The 23,253-nt window shown below is 25.9% G+C and overlaps 1 protein-coding gene across 1 annotated transcript; it reads left to right on the top strand.

Moving 5' to 3' along the window:
* Positions 1-12,091: 12,091 nt before the first annotated feature.
* LOC124942411 (disease resistance protein RGA2-like) lies at positions 12,092-21,387 on the top strand. Its single transcript, XM_047482916.1, has 3 exons — positions 12,092-12,127; positions 17,810-21,009; positions 21,124-21,387. Exon 2 carries the CDS (start codon positions 17,840-17,842, stop codon positions 20,987-20,989), a length of 3,150 nt encoding a protein of 1,049 aa, XP_047338872.1. The 5' UTR covers positions 12,092-12,127; positions 17,810-17,839; the 3' UTR covers positions 20,990-21,009; positions 21,124-21,387.
* Positions 21,388-23,253: the final 1,866 nt, after the last annotated feature.

Below are 23,253 nucleotides of genomic sequence, written 5' to 3'. Positions count from 1 at the left end.
AGTTCTTGGGATCTCCAGTCTGCATAGGTTGGGTTTTCCTTCATACCAACTTATAGTAGGCTAATGTCTCAAAAGACTTCAAACTATCTCTCTATTCAATAATCTGATTAGTGGATCCACAATGTTATCTTTGACTTACATAGTCAAATTTGATAACTCCATTAGAGAGTATAGTCTAATGACATTATGTCTAAGACGTGTATGTCTAGACTTGTCACTGACTCTAAGCTTGTCCAATTTTCAATTACTATCACAATAATTAGAAATTTATGTTGGTACATTCTTAGTTAACCTTGGAACATCTTCTAATAAGAAGCATAGTCATTCGTACATGCTTATCAATTAATTTTTTATGAAAATATTGTTTACCTGGCTAACTAGTAGACAAAATGTCTTTGAACTATATATTCTGCCTTCGTGTAAACAATTATATATTTTACATAAAAATATTTTATTTTTTTGACATAAGTCAAAAATATAGATTATAACGTTTAATCTATCCATCATAAGTTTCTTAGAAGATTTCCATACGTAGATTGCACTTCTAAGTGTAAACATATTCATTTTAAGACGTAAAGTCTTTCATTTAATAATATCAATATATCATTTGATAACAACATGATATTTCGTTTAGTGCAATTCATATCCTTTATGGATTTAATCATTTTTATCGTAATTTTCAACGATAAAAATATCGTACAAAAGACACGTAATGAAATAATTTTCATTGTCTTCATGATATATATAATTGTCACATCCACTTTTTAATAAAAGTATGATCAAATTTTCATATCATTATTATAAAATTTGTTATAAGTCATATCAAGACTTTATAAACTTTTTTTTTTTATTTATTTCATAAAATCCTTTTGAAGACATTAATTCTTCATAGTTTTATGAAAATAATGTCAAAATATGACACGTTTCTTGATTTCAAAATCCCCAAATCTAAAATATCGATTTGAACACCAACTTAGCAAATATAAACAAGACATTTTCTTGTTATTTTTCTTTCTTTTTGTAAAGTTGCGCAACTTTATCTTTTATAGAGAACAGATTTCTCTAACAATAAATTATCTTTTTATTTATCATAATATACACAATTATTTTTGTGTTATAAGCAATAAAAATATTTGCCCCCACATTCGTGTTGGTACCCTTCTTTAAATCACACACTTATATGATTTAAATCAATGATTTTATAATCAAGAAATTGTCACACAATTCTTTTACAAATTTCTTTTGTTATACTTATCATACAATGAATAAGATAACTATATCATAAATATTTAATTGAATAAAATATAATTTCTATACAAGAGATTAGAATGTTTATTCATATATAAATCATTCTTCACATAATCTCTACATAAGAAATTAAAATATTTAATCAATTAAAATATTCATTTCAACAATTAATTTCTATAAAAGAAATTAGAATATTTAATCAAATAAATATTCACCATATCACATGATTTCTACAAAAGAAATCATAATGTTTTAAGCATCTTTGACCGAAACCGCTTAAACATTTATTTTCGATTGCACGTTTGCATCCCGCAATATCGGCACGTTTGCCACATTATTCTCAAATCAAACAAGACTTTTCTTGTAATTATTTGATTTCAAAATATCAAATCCAATAAATCTTTATGATACAATTAAACAATGTATATCAAATATATTATATTATACCAAATTTAATATATCCATATATATGTTATTATATATTATTGCTTCATGAATTTTTGTCACCACAACAAAACAACTATAGTATATATAGTCAATAACATAGAAACGTAATCAAATAAATAATATGTCATATATTATTAAACAAATATATATACAATTTCATTTATCATCAAAAATACGTTTAAAAAATACATGATAATTAATTAGAATATTAATTATTACACTTAATTAGAATGTTGATCATTTATCTTTAATCGAATATAAAACTAACTAATTATAAAAATAAATATTCATGTCATCAATTATTCGTTTCTTAATTAATGACATTTAACATCCTTTAACAATTCTTTGTCAATCAAAGAATACAATTTGTGACAAATTTCAAAATTATCTATTAAAATAAAAATAGATAGAAAATAAATCTTAATTTATATATATATATATAAATTTCTAGATAATCATACTTATTATGAATAACATGAATCATCATATTATTAGCTAATATGCATGATTTATAATAATAACCAATTAGCAATATGATCAAATAAAACATAACTACAAATGTACCTCATGTCTTAATCGAAGTAATTACATTATCGTGTTATGAACGATAATCCACGTGAAGCGGCAATGCTCAAAACAAATCTAGGTGGATCATTCTCACCGAGATAATTCTTGCGAAAATATTTCGACTTACATAATTGTCTCTTTCAATGCATGATTAGAATAAGTTCTAACACAAACAACTTATTTAAACTTAAGAAATTAAAATTTCTATACTCAATTTATTTCATAATTTCTACATAAGAAATTATAATGATTTCAACATTCATAATTAATGTCATTTAGACAAATCATGTTTTTTTTTATAAGAAATCATTATGAACACATTAATCTCATAATTTTTACACAAGAAAATTATAATGATTTTCACATCAAGACTCAAGTCTGAATTTTATAAAGAAATTATTAACTACACCATTCATCTCCAACATCAATGATAGAGTCATTTTAAGGAGTCAGATTTCTACCAAGAAATCATTGACTATCCATTCATCTTATAATTGCTACAAGAAATTGGAATGGTTTCAACATCAATACCTTTAACAAGTCTGATTTCTACAAAGAAATCATTGACTATCCCATTCATCTCATAATTTCTACACAAGAAATTTGAATGGTTTCAATATCAATGACGACTAAAGTCATTTTAGCTAGTCCGATTTATAGACTACCCCCATTCAACTCATAATTTCTACACAAGAAATTGGAATGGTTTTTAACATCAATGACCACTGTCATTTTAACAAATCTGATTTCTACAAAAGAAATCATCTCACCAGCTGGATTCGAACACATGACCTCTTTTCCTCCACGCATCATTACGTCTAAACTTTGAACCACTGCGCCAATGCACCCTTTCAATGTTATATTACTGTTTACGACCTTTTGTCTTCTTTTTAGAGAAACTTAACTTTCTCTTCTTTTTGACTTAAACTCTGTCAAACAATGAATATATACACATTTAAAACCATAACTTATTATCATAATAAAATGTAATATATAAAAAATGTATAAATAAAGATATCATCTCTCTTTATTTATTAAATCATCCTACCATATTCTTATTAATTATATTGTTTAATTAAAAAGAAGGTATATATTATAATTAATTATTTTAAAACTGAAACCATATGTTTCAATTATAATTAATTTTAACACCATGAATTTTATAAAAATTGAAAGCTAACATATTAGTTACTTTCTTATTTTCATTCATTATTATTAATAATTTTAATAACCAAACAAATCTTTAAATAAGACTAGAACAAATTAAATAATTGTGTTCTAATTTATTTTTTTTTATATAACATTTGTATAATGAATATACAAATTAATGTTTCTTGAGAAAATTTTCATATCAAAATATATTAGCTTATAAAACTAAGCTTTAACAGCATAAGAACATATGTGTTAATAATCAAACATATTTATATGCAATAAAGACTTATCTTTATTTGTTCATTCCTTAAGATGAATCTTTTTCATTTTTTCGAAATGAACATCATCTCTTCCGTAACACCGCGACTCGTATTTCTGAAACATCAAAGACAACAAATATATTCGATGGTGCAAGCTCTTAAATAGCTTAGCACAAAGAAACTGTTTTAAGATTGTTAGAAATCTTGTCTTGAAAAATAACAGAAATATATATATAAACGATGTTACAAACAAATTAAATAAATACAATGTTACAAAGAACGAAATCACCAGATAAAATGTTGATTCGAGGCATGTGTTAGACACATTTCCCTTAAAACAGTTCCACCGTCTCCCCGTGTGCTAGAGCTTGTCACAGATGGCTGTCTCCCAGGGTACAACGAATCTAGTAGTGATTCAGCACCGGAATCACTACACAACGAGCTTGACAAAATACCTGAACTATCACCGGGTTTCAACAGAAAATATCGAGCGAAGAACTCGAAGAAACACTCACAAGACAAGAAGAAGGCCTTTTAGAATTCTAGAGTGAGAAAGATGAAGGATGAAGTATGTGTAAAATGAATAATGAATGGGTATATATTGCTGAGAATTAAACCTGTAAATAAAACCATCCAAACGTTTATTAGCAATAAATATTGCTCATTCATTTGTTAATTAATCCATAACTAATTAACATCAGCCTATACGTTGATTTGCAGAAATGCAATGTTAGACATTCAATGCTAATGCTAGCTAATTGAAAAGTCTACGTTAGCCAATAGGCCAATTAAAACTAAATGTTTATCCTAACATTATGCTTTAATTTTCTAATTAGGCATTAAATATTAATTAAACAATTAATATTTAATTATAATTTGGATTAAATTCACCGTTAATTCACGTTTGAATTTGTGTGAATTTTATTTGATTTTATTTATTTACAATCTTATTTCCATTCATTAATGGAATTAGCTTAATTCCAACAATATCTGCTCCTGATGACACTTTCAGTGCCCCCATAAGCTCTGTTGTTTCAGCAAAGGCCGTATCTTGATCTGTCATATGCTAAAATTGTTTCTCCCCATGAACTTGTTGATTTTAATGTTCACTGCTGCCATCTCAGTTGAAGAACAAACAATCGAATAGCCTGAAGCTCTGATACCAGTTTGTTATAACGGAACGCGTGAGAATGACGTAAACAATAAGGATAGAGATTTAACGTGGTTCACCAAGATAGAACTTGGCTACGTCTACCAGAAGAGAGAGATTATTATTGAGAAGATTATTTACAGAGATGATATGACAAATTAGTGTTATAACACGAGTTTATATAACACTCGGTTCCCTAAAATCCTAATACAGAAACCTTAACAAATAGATAATTGGGTCTGCCCATTAAGAAGGTCCAACTATTAAGTTTATTTAACAGTTTGGGTCGATATATATATATATATATATATATATAATTTATTGATTATCTAACATGTAATTTTTTTTATTAATGATTTAGATAATAAAATTAGAAAAATATTTAATTTGTCTATAGGATTCAAATTTGGGCTTTATAAAATATTATACTAAACCAAATATGGTTGATTATAGGGTTGGACTGCACTAGCTCAACAGTTTCTTAATAAACTTACTTAAGAGCCCGTGAGTCTGGTTGGAATTAAAGTATTTTTTTTAAACCATAAGAAAGAAAAATGTAATGTTATGGTGATAATTTTAATGAGATAAAGAATTTATTTTTTTAATACTTAAAAGATATTAATATATAATAATAAAATAAAAAATAATAATTTAAAATAAAAGATATTTATTTTTTATTAATTAATAACTTTAATTATGTGATGGATGAGTACATAGTAAAATAATATTACAATTCATTTTTTTTACACATAAATTATTGTCAGTACAATTCAAAATTTTAGTTTGAAAATGAATTGAGAATAAAAAGTTAAAATGAAAGGTGCATAAGAAAATATGAATTTTTGAAGATAAAAATTATTTAAAATCCTACTATTCATATTGCTATTGTTAGTTTTGGATTTCAAAAGCATTTTTGTACTAGTTTGAATTTTCTACAACAACCTTCTTTATATCTTGGTCCACGTGCACATGATTGTAATTAATATTAGGAAAATAAAAAAAAAATTATTTTGGTTAAGAACAGTAATAAAATAATGTTACAATCATGATGTTTTTACAAATAAATTATTGTCAGGACAATTGAAAACTTTAATTTGACAAGATAATAAGTTAAGATAAATTCTTTCATACTAGTTTGATTTTTCTACAACAACCTTCTTTATATATTGGTCCACATGCACCTGGTTGCAATAAAAATTAGAAAAATTATAAATAAATATATTTTTATTTATTTTGGTTAAGAACATAACGTAACATAACGTAACGGTGATTTTTTTAGACATAAATTATTGTTTAGAGTCCGGAAAACTCAAACTTTAATAATTTGACAACAACGGATAATAATTTAAGATGAAAGTGCATAAGAAAAGATGAATTTTTGAACGTAAATATCATCTAAAATCCTACTATTCATATTTCTATTATTAATCTCGGATTTCAAAATTTTCTTCATACTAGTTTAATTTTTCTACAGCCACTTTCTTGATGTGAAAGGTACATAAAAAAAGATGAATTTATAAATGTAAATATCATCTAAAATATTACTATTCATATGGCTATTATTAGTCTCGGATTTCAAAAACTTCCTCGTACTAGTTTGATTTTTCTACAACAATTATTTTTATATCTGGGTGTTGCAATGAAAATTAGGAAAATTATAAATATTTTTTTATTTTAGTTAAGAATAGGAGTAAAATAATGTTACTAACTCTTGATTTTTTTTACAAATAAATCCGGACAACTGAAAACTTTAATTTAACAACGAATGATAATAAGTTAATATGAAAGATGCATAAAAAAAATGAATTTATAAATGTAAATATCATCTAAAATCATACTATTCATAATTCTATTATTAGTCTCGGATTTCAAAAGATTATTTCATACTAGTTTAATTTTTCTACACCAACCTTCTTTATAGATTAGTCAACATGCATGTGGTTATTTTTTTATTTTGGTTAAGAACAAGAGTAAAATAATGTTACATCCTGTGATTGTTTTTAGACATAAATTATTGTCTGGAGTTTGGACAACTCAAACATGAATTTATGAATGTATTCATATTTCTATTATTAGTCTCCGATTTCAACAAAAAAAAAATCATAGTAGTTTAATTTTTCTACAACCACTTTCTTTATAGCTTGGTCCACATGTGAAGGTACATAAGAAAAGATGATTTTATAAATGTAAATATCATTTAAAATCCTACTATTTATAGGGCTATTATTAGTCTTGGATTTCAAAAAATTCTTCATACTAGTTTGATTTTTCTACAACAATCTTCTTTATATATTGGTCCACATGCATGTGGTTGCAATGAAAATTAGGAAAACTATAAATAAATTTATATTTTATTTTGGTTAAGAACAGGAGTAAAATAATGTTAGAAACGATGATATTTTTTTAGGAGTGATAGGGGAATTTGGATGAGAGAATGGGAGAGTGAATGACTTGTTATCACTTCATTGTTGAAAAAATGTAAAGGTGTGAGGAAAGAGAAAAGAGAGAGAAATTATTTGATTTTTTCGGCTAATCAAATTGTGTCACGTCATTTCCTCTCTTATTCCCCACTCAAATTATCTCTCTCAATCATTTTTTATGTTATTTTATAGACAAATTCAAATAACTGAAAACTTCAATTTGACAATAAAGGATAATAAGTTAAGATGAAAGATGCATAAGAAAAGATAATTTATGGACATAAATATCATCTAAAATCCTATTATTCATATTACTAATAGTCTAAAATTTTACAAGATTCTTTCATACTAGTTTGAGTTTTTAACAACAACCTTTAGTTTTTTAGACATAAATGATTGTCCGGAGTCTGGACAACTCAAAAATTTTAATATGACAACCAAGGATAATAAGTTAAGATGAATTTATGAATGTAATATCATCTAAAATCTTATTATTCATATTTCTATTATTAGTCTCGGATTTTTAAAAGCTTCTTAATATTAGTTTAATTTTTCAACGACCGCTTTCTTTATAGTTCGGTCCACATATAGAAGGTACATAAAAAAAAATGAATTTATAAATATAAATATCATCTAAAAGCATACTATTCATATGGCTATTATTAGTCATGGATTTCAAAAACTTCTTCATACTAGTTTAATTTTACAACAACCTTCCTTCTAGATAGCTTGGTCCACATGCAAGTGGATGCATTGAAAATTGGAAAAACTATTTATTTTCTTGATAGCTTGGTCCACATGCATGTGGGATGCATTAAAAATTGGAAAAATTATAAATAAATATTTTTATTATAAAAGTTTTGTCATAATCCAATAATAGTAAATATATATATATATATATATATATATATATATATATATATATATATATATACATATATATATATATATTGTTAAGTTTGAAGGTTTGATTGTGAGATAGAAAACATTGGTTTAATTGTCAAAGAAGATTATTTAAGTAACTCAAATTTCAACAAACCTTTACAGAAAGATCTTTTAAAAAAAAATAGGTAAACAAAAAAAAAATTAATTTTAAGTTTACAATTCTCAAATATTCTTTAATGTCCATTGATATTTCAAATTCATCTAACTTGTAATTTCTAATTTTCTTCATATATATCAGACAGTTTACTGTATTCAAATGTTTCAATTCTCCATTCCTCTATACAGATGAATTTCCACCATGGAACATTCATAAATATTGATAAAACAAATTATCGATTAACTTATATAAATAAAATATGATTTTATCTATTAAAAATAATTAAAGAGCATATGATATAACTTGAATGCGTTAAGAATTGTTGGACATCTGACCATGTGATAATTTATTGGCCGTTTCCGGAAAACTCTAACTTATTTATAATGGAGATATAGAAGGATAATGGTTTAAAAAGGAATGGTGCAGAAGAAAAGATTAATTTATTATTGCAAATATTATTGTCCTAATATAGGTGGGGACTGGGGATATTTGTTTTTTGACACATAAATTATTGACTTGAAAATTAAAATTTTAATTTGATAATGGAAGGATAAAGACGAATTTATGACGTGTAAATAACTAAATATCATCTAAAAGTTCTACCATTCATATTGTTATTATTAATATCTGATTTCAAAACTTCTTTAATTTCAAAGCTTTGGTCCACATATATGCCAGCATAGTAGAAAAATTATACATAAATATTTATATAAGAGAATATAAAAAAATAGAACCATTGTTAAACATATAACTCGTATACACATTTAACCATTTAACTAGATGAAAAACTTGTCGCCTGACGGGTTTGAACCCAGGATTTCAGGGAGGCTACAAATATTCATCTCTTGTTGCCGCTATCAAGATATTAGAATAGGCTAGCTAAAATGATATTTAAAACTCAAACTTTGAATTATGTATGATACTCGAACTATTATATTTTAGAAATTTGAGGCTTTTCACAAATACACAAAACGTCTGTAGTCTTATTTTAATGCATCAATTTTTTTTTAATTAATTTGTCATGTTTTTAAATGAAATGATATTTAAAAACGTTTTGAACATATTTTTTTAATTAAGAAAATCACAATAATATGTTAAAGTAATAAGAGATGTTGTTTGTGAAAAAATATTAAATTACTAAAATTGTGATAGTTTGAGTCCTATATGTAAACATTCAAATGTTTTGAGTCCCAAATAGCAATTGAGTCTTAAAGAATAACCAATAAAATTGAAATAACCAACCATTATTTCCAAATAAATAAATTGTAACCAATTATTATGAAATTGCCCTTAGAGTTTGTTTGATGTTGGTTGTTGGCTGTGTGAGGGTTTTTAATTGATATTACAAAAATTGTTAAATAGATGAAAATGTAAGTTATTTGAGTTCTTAGTTGGTTAAATTATTATAGTATTTAATTTGTATTTAAATTTTATAAAAATAAATTAAAAATATATTAATATTTTGTCTGATTAATTGAGTAATTAATGATTAAAAAAATGATTGAATGGTTGAATTTAGAAAAAAAAATCTCAAAAATTAAAGCATTTGGCGACGTTTAAATAAATTCACATAAATAAGCGTCGCAAAAACCAAAATCGCCAAGCGCTTTTATGTGGTGAAAAATGTACTTTATGCAGTATATTTTGGTTGTAGTGGTATAATCATGAAAAGGCATATATATAGGAGATATAACTCCATGTCTAATAGAATAGAGTTATCACATTTAATATGACACCTTCTCAAAATCAGTACTCAATGGCATAGTTAATTAAATATTAAAAGTATAGGTAAATGGAGTTTAACTTTATAATTTAAAAATACATTTTTTATTATTCTTGATTATCCAAGATATCACATGAGTTTAAGTATAGATAGGTGGAGTTCATTTTATAATTCTTAATGATCCAAAAGTTGTATGATTTGACATTAGGAATTAAATATCTCACTTTATAATTTGAAAATATACCTTTGATATGCGAGGAAATTGGAGAAATGAAGTGTAGAAGAGAATGACGTATCACCATATCACTAACTAGAAAAGGGATAAAGGATAAGGAGGGAGAAAAATATTCTTATTTTTCAACAAATTAGATTGTCCAAATTAATTTTCTCTCAAATTCTCTCACAATGATTTTCCATTTTTTATTATTCTTGATGATCCAAAAATCTTATGACGCCGTGAGGAACTAAATATCAAAATAGAGGTAGGTGGAGTTCACATTATAATTCTACATTATAATTCTTAATGATTCAAAAATCTTATAATTTTATAAGAGGAATTAAATATCAAAAGTATGAATACTTCACTTTAAAATTATTTTTTTTTTGTAAATAATTCATTTAATAAAAAAACTGTTTATGCATAAAAATAAAAAGTTAAGTACGAAGTAAAATATATTAGAATAATTAATTGACTTGAAAATATTTAAAAAGAGTAATAAGATCTCTATATGAATTCACAGGTTTTTCGGATCAATCTCTAACATCGTCATAATAATGACATTATGAATCCTTAACAGTCTACTTTAGTGTTTAAATGTTCTCCGATTTCTTCGCAATCAAATAGTCCACTATAAAATTATAGGAATAAAGACTTATCTATAGGTCACGCATTTTTAGTCGCCCCAATTCATTCCTCCTGAACCACTGACGGTCTCCAATATAACCCATTGTATTCCGGTAAAATCCCACAAAAGATTTCATATACTTACAATAAAGTGACAATGTAAAAGTATATGAAAAGTCGTTTCAACCTGTTTGTAACACATACGGCAACAACTCACAATAATCATGTATTTTCTCATACATCTATCGTTAGTGAAAATTTTGCCGTGAATAACACTTCAACACAAAAAATATTTTGTTAGGCATCTTAGTAGACTCCCACAAATTTTCCCAACAAATATCAATTGGGCCAACTTTATTGAACAAAGTGTAACAATGTCTCAAATAAAAGTTATTCAAATCATGAATGAAATACTGGGAATAATACTCCAACCAAAAAAAGAGATCTTGTTAGGCATCTTAAGCACTTATAAATTTTTCCAACAAAGATCAATTGGACTAACTTTATTGAACAAAGTTTAATAATGTCTCAAATGAAAGTTATTCAAATCATGAATGAAATTTACATTATTTTTAGTATTTTTGGTGATTCGAAAATTTTATGATTTGACATGAAGAATTAAATATCAAAAGTATAATACATAGAGTTCACTTTATAATTTGAAAATATACAATATTCTTGATAATTGTGATGGTCTCTTTTATCTTTATTTCCACCCCCAATTTCGCTCAGTTATGCATCATCTAATTTAATTAAAATCATTTATGAGTCACATAATTCTTAGATTTAATTTGTATGAAATAATCAAAAGATTTTGGCTAATCAATTTATTTTACAAATAATTTATCTTAATTATTTTTTAATGAATTATATGGCTGGATAGAAGTCTCCGAAGTTTAAGTGAATTATCTAGTTGGAGAGAAATCGTTGAGTTTTAATGACCGTAATCATCTGATGCGTATCATTTATAAAATTATTATTATTGATATGTTCTGAAAAGCCGGTGGAATCGATGGAAGAATTAATGGTTCTTCTGGGGGTAACGAGCTCCGTAATCTATTGGTTGAAGTGGTTGTATAATAATAATAATAATAATAATAATAATAATAATAATAATAATAAAAGAACGAATAAGACAAAGAAAGAAGGAAGAAAAAAAATGAAAGAAAAAAAAAATAAAAAGATAAAAGGAGAAGAAAAGAGGAAACTAGAGTAAACAAATAGAGGAAGAGAGAGGAAGAAGGAAGAAGGAAGAAGAAAAATCAGCAAACAAGGTATATAATTGATTAAATTATATATTCATGTATAATTTTAATTATGAAATTTTAAATATCTTTAATAGTTATTATTTAAATCATTCAAAAATTAGAATGGTAAAATAATAAAATTATAAAATTGGCCAAAAATATAAAGTGGAGACCGTGGTCGTTCTAACGAGACGGAGAAATAAGTGCGAAAACTCTTTCCCGAGTATAATAAAGCTCTGAACTGAAATAGATAATGTAAAACGCGTTTAATTACTCAAACCATTTTCTAATTTTTTATAAAAATTAGGTGGTGACTCTATAATCTAAAAAGTTAATTCTTGATTTATTTAAAATATTTAAAAATATTTTTTAAAACAAATTCAGGAATAAAAATACTAAAATAAAAAATTTAAAAATAGAAAGCTGAGAGAAAATTATATAATTACATTTTTTTTAATTAAAAATTAAAAATATATTTTAATAAAAAAAACTTATAGAAACTAATATATTCGTATAATAATTTATTAATATTTAATATTAATTAAGTTACTATAAAAATTAAATTATTTTAAATAAAAAAATATTAATTATATAATTAAATAGTGAGTTATATATTATTATTAATTTATAAAATATTAAAAGAATGAAAGTGATTAATATAGATATTAATATATATATATATAATTATATATAATATTAATTAATTAAATATTATTACAAATTTAAAAAAATAAATAAATTTGACATCAAAACTTAATTCCAACTCAATTAAAATAAGTTGAATATTCTAAAACATAAATAAATAAATATAAACAATTATTAAGTACAAACTAAATCAAACTCATGTCAGACCTTGTCTGGATTTGAGTTTTCTAAATAACCCAACAAAATCAATTATCTCATCACTTTTCTTCTCATCTATCAAATTAATTAATTCATTAATTAAAATACTAAAATACTTTTTATTTTAAATTATTATTATTTTATTTATATATATAAATATCCTTTAGGTGTTTTACCAAAAAAAAATAAAAAAAATCGTCATCTCCTCAAATTTTTCCCTGAACTGATAATTGGGTGCAAACCTTTATAGATTATAAATAAATATTTTATACTATTTTATAAAACATTAGTTTGAACCAATGTCTTTTTCACACTATTTGAACTTAAAACGGATAACATTAAAGACAATCATAATGGTTTAAATTATAAACATTTTTATTAAAACTAGGAAAATTTTCGCGCGATGCAAACGGATAAGGATAAAAATAAAATAAATAAAATAAAATAAATAAAATAAATTATAATAATATTTATTAAATGTTTAAAATTATTAAAATAAAAAATATAACGCTCTCTCATTTCACATTTTATTCATTTCGATAAAACAACTTATTTTCTCACATGTTTCATCACATATTTTTTTCCGAATGAATCTCTTATTTTGTGACTTTACACTTTCACTTTGTCAATCAAATATTTGATTCATATTTTTTAATAATTAGCTTCATGACCTCACATTTTGGTCAATTAAATATTTGACTCATATTTCTTTAATCACTTTCAAATGATACCGGTCTATTATCCCTCGACAAACCACATCTCAATCACATTTGGTTAAAGGTTGTACTTGTTTTGTTAGGTTGCAATTTCGAAACCTACAAATAACATTTTTAAATTTATTTTTAACCGTTTTAAGTTTATGAGCGGGTCAACCCACAATCCGACCCAAGTATCCATTTACTCTCACATAAATATCCAAATTAACCACAGCTCTCGACCCGGCAATCCGGACATTTTAAAAATTAAGCATCATTATATATATATAGATTAGTTAGTTAAAAATTTGAAATTTTATTGTTAAAATGTCTCGCGTTCATCAAATTTGGTGTTGAATCTTAAATATAAAGTGTTATTAGCTTAGTTGGTTAAAGGGTTGTACTTGTTTTGTTAAGTTGCAAGTTCGAAATCTACAAATAACATTTTTAAATTTATTTTTAACTGTTTCAAGTTTATGGGCGGGTCAACCCACAATCCGACCCAAGTATCCATTTATTCTCACATAAATATCAAAATTAACCACATCTCTCGACCCGCAATCCGGACACTTTAAAAATTAAACATCATTATATATATATAAATTTTTTTTCATATATATTTATTAAATTTGAAACTATATAGGTTAATTAACTATATAAATAATATGTTGAAAAATATTGATGTTAATTGTAATGTTACAATTGTTGTCCATTTAGTTAACGAAGTGAATGTTATATTATCAAATTTTATAGTTTTTAATTTATGTTATTCAACCAAACAAACTAATTTTATTTTCAATCGATAAAACCGTTTATTATCATTTTTAGCTATATAAAAAAGTATTTTCAAAATGAAATAAAAAAAACCATATAGATGACAAAATTATTATATTATATGACCTTTAAAATTCTTAAAAGAAAGCCAATTAACTCTAACTCCTTTTCTCTTAGTGTGAAAAAATATAATTATCTTAAATAATGGTTTTTTAATTTACAATAAATCTATAAGGATCTAATTGAAAATAATAATAGTTTAAATACTATATTAATTTATAATCTAAAAATATATGGTTAATATGTATAACGGTGTAAAATTATTTATGTTTAATAGAATGTATTATCTTTAAATAATTTATTAAATTTTAAAAATAAATAATTAAAATATATTATTTTCAAAAAACTTTAATAATTTTTATATATTATTTTAATTTTTAATATATATATATATATATATATATATATTATTTAATTACATGACTGAAACACTTAATTAGTAAATGTAGATGTTATAAGATTTTTTTAAATTAATAAATTTTATCTAGTTATATATAATACTTTTTTAAATGATTTATGTAATTTAAATAATATATATATATATATATATATATATATATATATATATATATATATATATAAATAATTGAGTCGAATATCCAAAACAGCACTAATGAGTTATCGAAACAAAATTTTATTTAAAAAAAAAATATTTTATTATTATATATTAATAATATTTAAGTCTTTTTAAACTCAAAAATATCATATTTTTTTAAAAATTTAGTCATAAATTATATAAAAAACCCATTAATCCAACAAAAACTCAACTATTATTAGTATATTTTTAACATAATTATATATATATATATATATATATATATAATATTATGAATTTATATAAAGAAAATAATATTTTATATAATATAAATGAAGAACCGGTTAATATTACTTTAATGCATCAATAAATGTTGAATGATGTCTTACAAGTGGGGATATTTGTTTTTTTTTACACATAAATTATTGATTGGAAAATTAAAAGTTTAATTTGATAATGGAAGGATAAATTAAGATGAATTTACAACGTGTAAATAACTAAATATCATCTAAAAGTTCCACCATATATTATATTGCTATTATTAGTCTCTGATTTCAAAACTACTTCAATTTTAAACTTGTTCCACAATAATGTGGTTTCATATATATATATATATATAAATTAATTTTTTTAATTGATAAATTAAAGAGTTGGATAATAAAATTAAAAAAATATTATACTAAACCAAATTTGGTTGCTTATAGGGTTGTAGTTTGTTAAACTTACTCAAGAGTCCCGTGAATCTTACTGGAATTGAAGTTTTTTTTTTTTAAATTGAGAGAAATGTAATGTTATGGAGATAATTTCAAAGAGGTAAAGAATTTGTTTTTTTAATACTTAAAAGATATTAATATAATAATAATTTAAAATAAAATATATTTTATTATTTTAGTTCATAAATTTAATTATGTAACAAATTAAAATAAAATATATTTTATCATTTTAAAAAATAATGTGGCGGCGCAATCTGATTCGTTGAAAAATGAAACAAATTTTCTCTCTTTTCTCTTTTCTTACATTTTACCCATTTTCCAAGTAATGATGAAATAAATTTCTTCTCTTAAATTCCATCCCTATCACCCCTTATATTATATATATAATAAGTTAAGTTTTACAGTTTTATTGTGAGATTGATAAATAAAATATGATTTTATTGTTGGACATTTGACAAGTCATGGATAATGTTTAAAAAGGAACGGTGCAGAAGAAAAGATTAATTTATGATTACAAATATTATTGTCCTAATAGCTAGGTCCCCGACTAGCCTATGTTACATAATTTCAAAGAACACATAATCAAATTTTATTAGTTTAATTGTGTAATAATTTGTTATAATAATTTTAAGTAATAAGTTAAAGTAAAAATTATAATTAAATATAATATTATGAATTTATATAAAGAGTAATATTTATATTATAAAAATGAAGAACGGTTCAATATTACTTTAATGTGTGATATCAATTGGGGATATTTGTTTTTATGATAAATAAATTTTTGGCTGGAAAACTAAAACTTTAATTTGATAATGGAAGGATAAAAATGAATTTATGACGTGTAAATAACTAAATATCATCTAAAACTTCCACCATTCATATTATATTTGCCATTATTAGTCTTTGATTTCAAAAATAACTTTAATCTTAAAGGTTGGTCTACATGCATGTGGTTAAATAGTATAAAAAATATACCTAAATATTTATAAAAGTTATAGAAAACATTAATTTAGGCAAATATTTTTTCACATTATTAGAAAAAATAAACATTTAATCCAAATAAGAGTCTCAAATTTATTTATAATCTAAAAATATTTTTTAATATTTTTTTTAATAAGTGTCTCAAGTTTATGCAGAATGAATAAAATGATATATATATATATATATAATATATATATATATATATATATATAAATTTATTAAAAACATTGAAAATAACATATTACAATTATTTATTTTATAAATTAAAATATATTTTAATAATTTATTAAATTTAATAAACAACTTTTTTGTTGTGTGGTTCAAATGCTTTAATAATTTATTCGTCCGTATAAATAAATATGATACAAATTTACTCTTATGTAAGGTATTGTATAAATCTAATATTTAACAAAAATAAAACAGAATATCTAAAAAAAAAATTAAAATTAATGAAAGGCAATTAAGGAAGAAAATAAAAATAGTACGTAGCTGAGAATACCCAAAGATTAATGTGTACAAATTTCTTCAATAAAGCTTTAAAAGGGATTTCAAATGAGATAATGATAAATCTCATTATGATTTTGAAAGAATGATCTCCCAGACAAGACAATTCATTCTAAGTTCATGGCATCTTCTACTTCTAGGTCTTCATTCATTCGTTTTTAGAAATTAAGATGTTTTTAATTTCCTACGGTCACACAAGTTTAAAATATTTTACATTATAATTTGAAAATAAGACAAGTAAACTAAAGTTTCTTAAGACATTTGAACATCATAAGTTCTGGAACAGAGAATTAATATTGATATGTGAGGAATCAATTCATATAGCATTAGGCAAAATCATGCGAACTTACAATTTACTGCAGCAAAAATATACTTTTTCCGACGCTTAAATTACAGCAATAAAAGCATGCCACAATATCCCAATTTTCTCCGCTATTAAGAAGAGTCAAGTCACATCGCCTAAATTTAAACAAAAATTATTAGTGTCTCGGATTTCAAATTCTTATACATTGCAATCTAATTTTCTTTGGGTCCATATTATATACTGGCAAGTAAGAGTTGCTGCATTTTGTATCTGATTTATTAATTCAACTTCAATTCTCAGATTTCATTTGAGAGCGAGAAATTAACCACCATGGCTGATCCAGCAACTCTAATCAGTGGTTTGCTTTCAAATTTCGCACCTCTGATTGATGATCTGATTAAGGATGAATTCTCGTTGTTTTGGAATTTTAAGAAGGATCTTGAAAACCTATCCAAAACGCTATCTGCAATTGATGCCGCACTTGAGGATGCTGAGATAAAGAACGTGTGGAAGAAGGACAGACAAACCGAAGGTTGGTTGCGGGAACTCAAAGATGTGGCATACGAGGTTCGAGACATCATGGATGAGTGCACCTTTGAAGATCTTCGTCTTCAAGTCAAAAGGCGTAATGCCTCCTCTTCAATCCGGAAAAAGGTAACCAACTTTATCACCCTTCCTCTTAGCAACACTTGGTCACGTCATGAAATAGGTTCCAAAATTAAGGATGTCCAAGAGAAACTGGAACAGATTTATTCACGGCGCAACAATTTACAATTGCGTGAACCTATTCATGACTCGAAAATAATAGACAAGTTTACTAGTAGTTGGCGTGAAACTGTGTCTTTTTCTAGTAGTCCAGTATATGGGAGAAATAAAGAGAAGAAACAGATTATTGATATTCTACTCAATAATAGTGTTGCTACAGAACAATTATCTGTTCTGCCTATTGTTGGGATTGGGGGTCTTGGTAAAACAACACTTGCCCAAATGGTCTTCAATGACCATGAGGTTTCAAAGCATTTTGATCCCAAATTCTGGGTTTGTGTTTCTAATGAATTTGATATTAAGTTGGTGATCAAATCCATTTTAGAAGAAAAGTCAGAAGCTTCTTTGGAAGAATTGCAGAAAAAAGTTAAAGATAAATTGACAGGGAAAAGATATTTGATTGTATTGGATGATGTTTGGAATGAAAATAAAGATGAATGGAATCGGTTGAGATCTATATTAGACTATGGAGCAAATGGCGCGTTCCTCTTTGTCACGACACGTAAAAGAAGAGTGGCAGAAATAATGAAAACTATTCCACATTTTGATTTACCGTCACTCTCTAACGATAATTGTTGGCTCTTATTTAAAGAACGTGCATTTGACCATGGAAAAGCAAAACATCCCAATTTCATTAATATTGGCAAACAAATAGCTAGAAGATGTAAAGGTATTCCTTTAGTTGCCAAGACATTGGGAAGTCAACTGGGATTTTGTGATGACGAAAAAGAATGGCATAGAATAAAAGATAGTGAGATATGGGAGATATCCGAAAATGAAGAAGATCTCTTGCATATTCTAAAGTTGAGTTATTATGACCTCTCTTATCAATTGAGAAGATGCTTTGCGTTTTGTGCTATATTTCCAAAGGATACTATAATTGAAAAGGAGAAATTAATTCAATTGTGGATGGCTCATGGTTTAATTTCTCATGTTCAAAAGCAAGAAGTTGAAGATGTTGGGAATAGAATTTGGAAGGAGTTGTGTTGGAGATCATTTTTTCAAGATGAGAAAGTGAACAAATATGGGAATGGTAGAGTTGATACAACATGTATGATGCACGATCTTATGCATGATCTTTCGCAATCTGTTATGAACGATGAATGTTATACAATGAATGTTAAGAGATTAATTAATGGTTTAGGACGTGAAGTTCGGCATGTTACAATAATGGTTAAACAGTTAGACCAAACATCACTTTGTTCTCTTAAAGAAATTGGAAGGTTGCAGTCAATAATGCTCTATGGCGATGATGATGATGATGGAAATGTCACAAAGGAGATTTTGAGTGGCTTGAAGAAATATTTCCCGTCTTTACGTATCCTTGAAATAAGACGCCATGTGCAATGTCAAGATTTGATTCATCTGAGACGTCTGAAACATCTTAGATACTTGGACATTTCCAAGAGTAAGATAATAACATTGCCCGAGAGTATTTGCGAACTCTTCAACTTACAGACTCTGAAACTCAATGAATGTTCTAAGCTTAAAAGTTTGCCTAGAAATATTTGGAACCTTATTAGCCTGAGGTATCTTTATTTGGAGCGTTGTGATGAATTAATATATATGCCTAGAGGGATGGGGGAATTGAAACATCTCAAGACGTTAAGCTTGTTTGTAATAGGCAGAAATGAAATAGACAGCCAACTAGACGAATTAAAAGAATTGCATATATGTGGATCTTTGAAAATTGTGAACCTGGGAAGAGTTAGTGATGCATCTATTGCAAGAGGGATAAGTATGGCTAAAAAGTCTAGTATCACTAACTTGGAGTTGGATTGGGGTTATACATATGATGATGACGCTGATGACGCTGATGGACATGATAAAATAAGTAAAGCTCTAGAGGTTTCAACTATGAGGCTGGAGAAATTGAGAATGAAAGGTTACAAAGGTGTGAATCTCCTTAAATGGGTGGGAAAGTCATCTCCTTCTATTGGTAGTAGCAGCAGCAGCAGCAATGATAGTGAAATGATGATAGTTCTATTCCCTTTGTTAGAGGAATTGGAGATTTATGAGATGAAGAATTTGAGGGAATTGGTGTCTCCTACTACTATTCCTAGTATTGAAGCATTCCCTAATCTATGCAAGCTGAAGATAGATAAATGCCCAAAGCTAGGGGCCTTGCCATTATCGCATCTCAAAGCACTCAAAGACGTAACGGTTGAAGGTGAATGTTCGAATGAGTTGTTATATAGCATCTCAAATCTTAGTACTCTCACTCATCTCCGCATTGGAATGAATGAAAGAAGTGTTTTATTTGGAGCTGTTTATATGGCATTAATGTTTGGGGACAATAATAAGAATAATAATAATGAAGCACAATTAGGAAGAGGAGGAGTACGCTCAACTTTTCAATCTCTTCAATATCTGACTATTGAGAACTGCAAGAAGTTAAGGCGTTTGTTTGATGAGGAAATGATAATGAAAGAAGAGACATTAAATATTAGTGCCTGCCAGAACCAACAAAACCATCATCTTCAAGGACAAACAGAGAGAACAAGAACTGCCTGCAGGAACCTTTTGAACTCTCTCATGAAATTGTATATTGTGAGATGCCCTGAGTTGATGATATCAGTTGAGGAATTTGGAAACCTCAAAATTATTAATTCACGACAGAGATTGTGTATCATAGATTGTCCTAAGTTGGTGTCTTCTGAAGAAGCGACCGATAATATACGTTCCCGACTTGATCCTATCAACTTCAGAGCATAGTGACCCCATAAGCAAATTTGGTACGTACGTAGTCAAACATTTACATATATTTTATTTTATTTTTTTTAAAATGATCCATCCAATATAATGTAGTTAATTATATAACATGTATGTAACCTAATCTTTTGCATCAGGAGGAAAATTCTGTCAGGCACATCTTCTGCTTCTAGAAAGAAAGTGGGGAACTTATAAACTTAACCGCCAAATGGCAGCAGACCCTTCAAGGCAAGACAAATGTTCTGTAAAAGTATTTGATCTATTTTTCTTTGCAGCTTTAATTGTATTTCATTTTTATTCTTACATATTTTATTTCATACATCTATAGTTAGTTATATCGATCTATCAGTTGATCCGAAAATGTATAATATTCTTGCTCAGCATGTAAATGAATTGGCTTTTATTGACACTCTTGATTTTTTATGGAAGGGCGTTAAACTTTTATAACTAAACCCTTTTACAGATAAATATAATTTTAGACGACTTTAGATATTCAATTAACGATATAATTTGTCAAAATTTGAATGAAAAAATAAAAGAATCATACCTACTAAGTTATGCCTAGCTTAAAACTTTAGAAATCATTTTGACATATTAGAGTTGGAAATCTCTCATTCTCACTTCTACATTGTATCAGAGTTTTTTTTGGTTATTTTCAAAGAACCACAAAAATTCTTACTTTTGACCTTGCAAAAGAAAATTATTTACCCGCGCATAATAGCGTCACAAGGATTTACAAGTTATGCTTAGCGTCGGAAACAATTTTAGTGTCGCTTTATAAACGACGTTAATGGAATAATGAGCTGCTTCACCATCTACCTTTAATCACATTTTCACCATGCCTTCACGATTTGGATTTTATTTATAAATTTTAATTTAATTATCTTTAATTTTTTTAAATAATAAAATTTTAATTTTAATTTATAAATACATAAAAAAAATTATATTTCAGCTACCAATCACATTGAGGAAAAACAATGCATTTCATGATCAATGACGACTTATGAAGTAATAATTATAAATGTATTTATGTTTTGACAAAATGCATAATCTAAATTGATGTCAACTTCATCTATATAGAAGCTTGATTTTTTGCTTCACAATAATGTTTTTTAAAATGTTTTTTCTTCATTATAAAAATCCTATAACAAAATAAAATAAAATTCTCTATATATAAATTTAATTCTTAGTTAAATATTAAAGTGAATTATGATATTTGTAATAGCTTTTAAAGATGCACAAATGTCACCTAAAATGACCACTTACAATTATATATATATATATATTTAATTTTTTCAGAAAGTGAAAGTTATAAAAAAAAATAGAGAGAGTAGAAGAAGAAAAGAAAGGTGTTTCAAGAGAAAAGTTTAAGTCTTGGTTGAGTTGGTAGATCCAATGTACAAAAGATAAAGAGTAAACTATCTATTTTTATGGATCATTTTCCTTCAAATTATAGGTTACTCCTTCTTAAACTTGTCTCAGTTAATATGGAAAAGTCTAACCCACCAAGAGAAACTTGTTTTTTGGATCAGCATATGAATGCAAGACACTAATCTTTAATTTTCTGTTATATTCTGATCACTTTTGAATACCTTTTCATGATCTGTTTTCTAAGACACTGATAAAGATATTTGCATATAGCTAAATGTAGAATCTAAACCAATAATTAAACCTTCTAATAGATATATATGCTCGTCTTTCTGATTAAATTATTTAGGCATTTCTGGAGCATTGGAGTCCTAGAGAATCCTGATATGGTAGTTGAATTGATGCAGAAAGTTATGTTTTTATTGTTTTTTTTTTCTACCAGGAAGCTAGCTAATGCTGATGTTTGTGGATTCTTACAATTTTCCTATTTTCTCAAGTATATGTACGAATTATTAAGTATTGAAACACATTTCTTGAAAATCTATGAGAATGTATTGCCACATCTCATTAAACTAAGTATGAACATACTTATTTGACCTTGGTCGAAACACTGTCGCTCTTAACAAGCTGTTTATCTTTTATTGGTTTGACGACCCACATCGTCATGTTCACCTTACAAGTCTGTCTTATTGAATAATTTGATGCTAAAATTAGATTATTCTTCAGATTTGTAGCTTTGTGATTTTGCATTTGCAAGGGTCATGTCTGTTAATATTGTAGTTATAAGATCAATAAAAGATATAATTTCATGGAACTCCGAATAATCTATTCTTAATGACTACAAATCGTTTATATTTTCTCTTTTTGTGGTTTTTAATTTAACACTCCTCTATGTCGAC

Source organism: Impatiens glandulifera, chromosome 6 (genome assembly GCF_907164915.1).
Source record: "Impatiens glandulifera chromosome 6, dImpGla2.1, whole genome shotgun sequence".
NCBI lineage: Eukaryota > Viridiplantae > Streptophyta > Magnoliopsida > Ericales > Balsaminaceae > Impatiens > Impatiens glandulifera.
The sequence above is the reverse complement of the archived record's forward strand: the minus strand, read 5'-3'. Positions and strand labels throughout refer to the sequence as shown.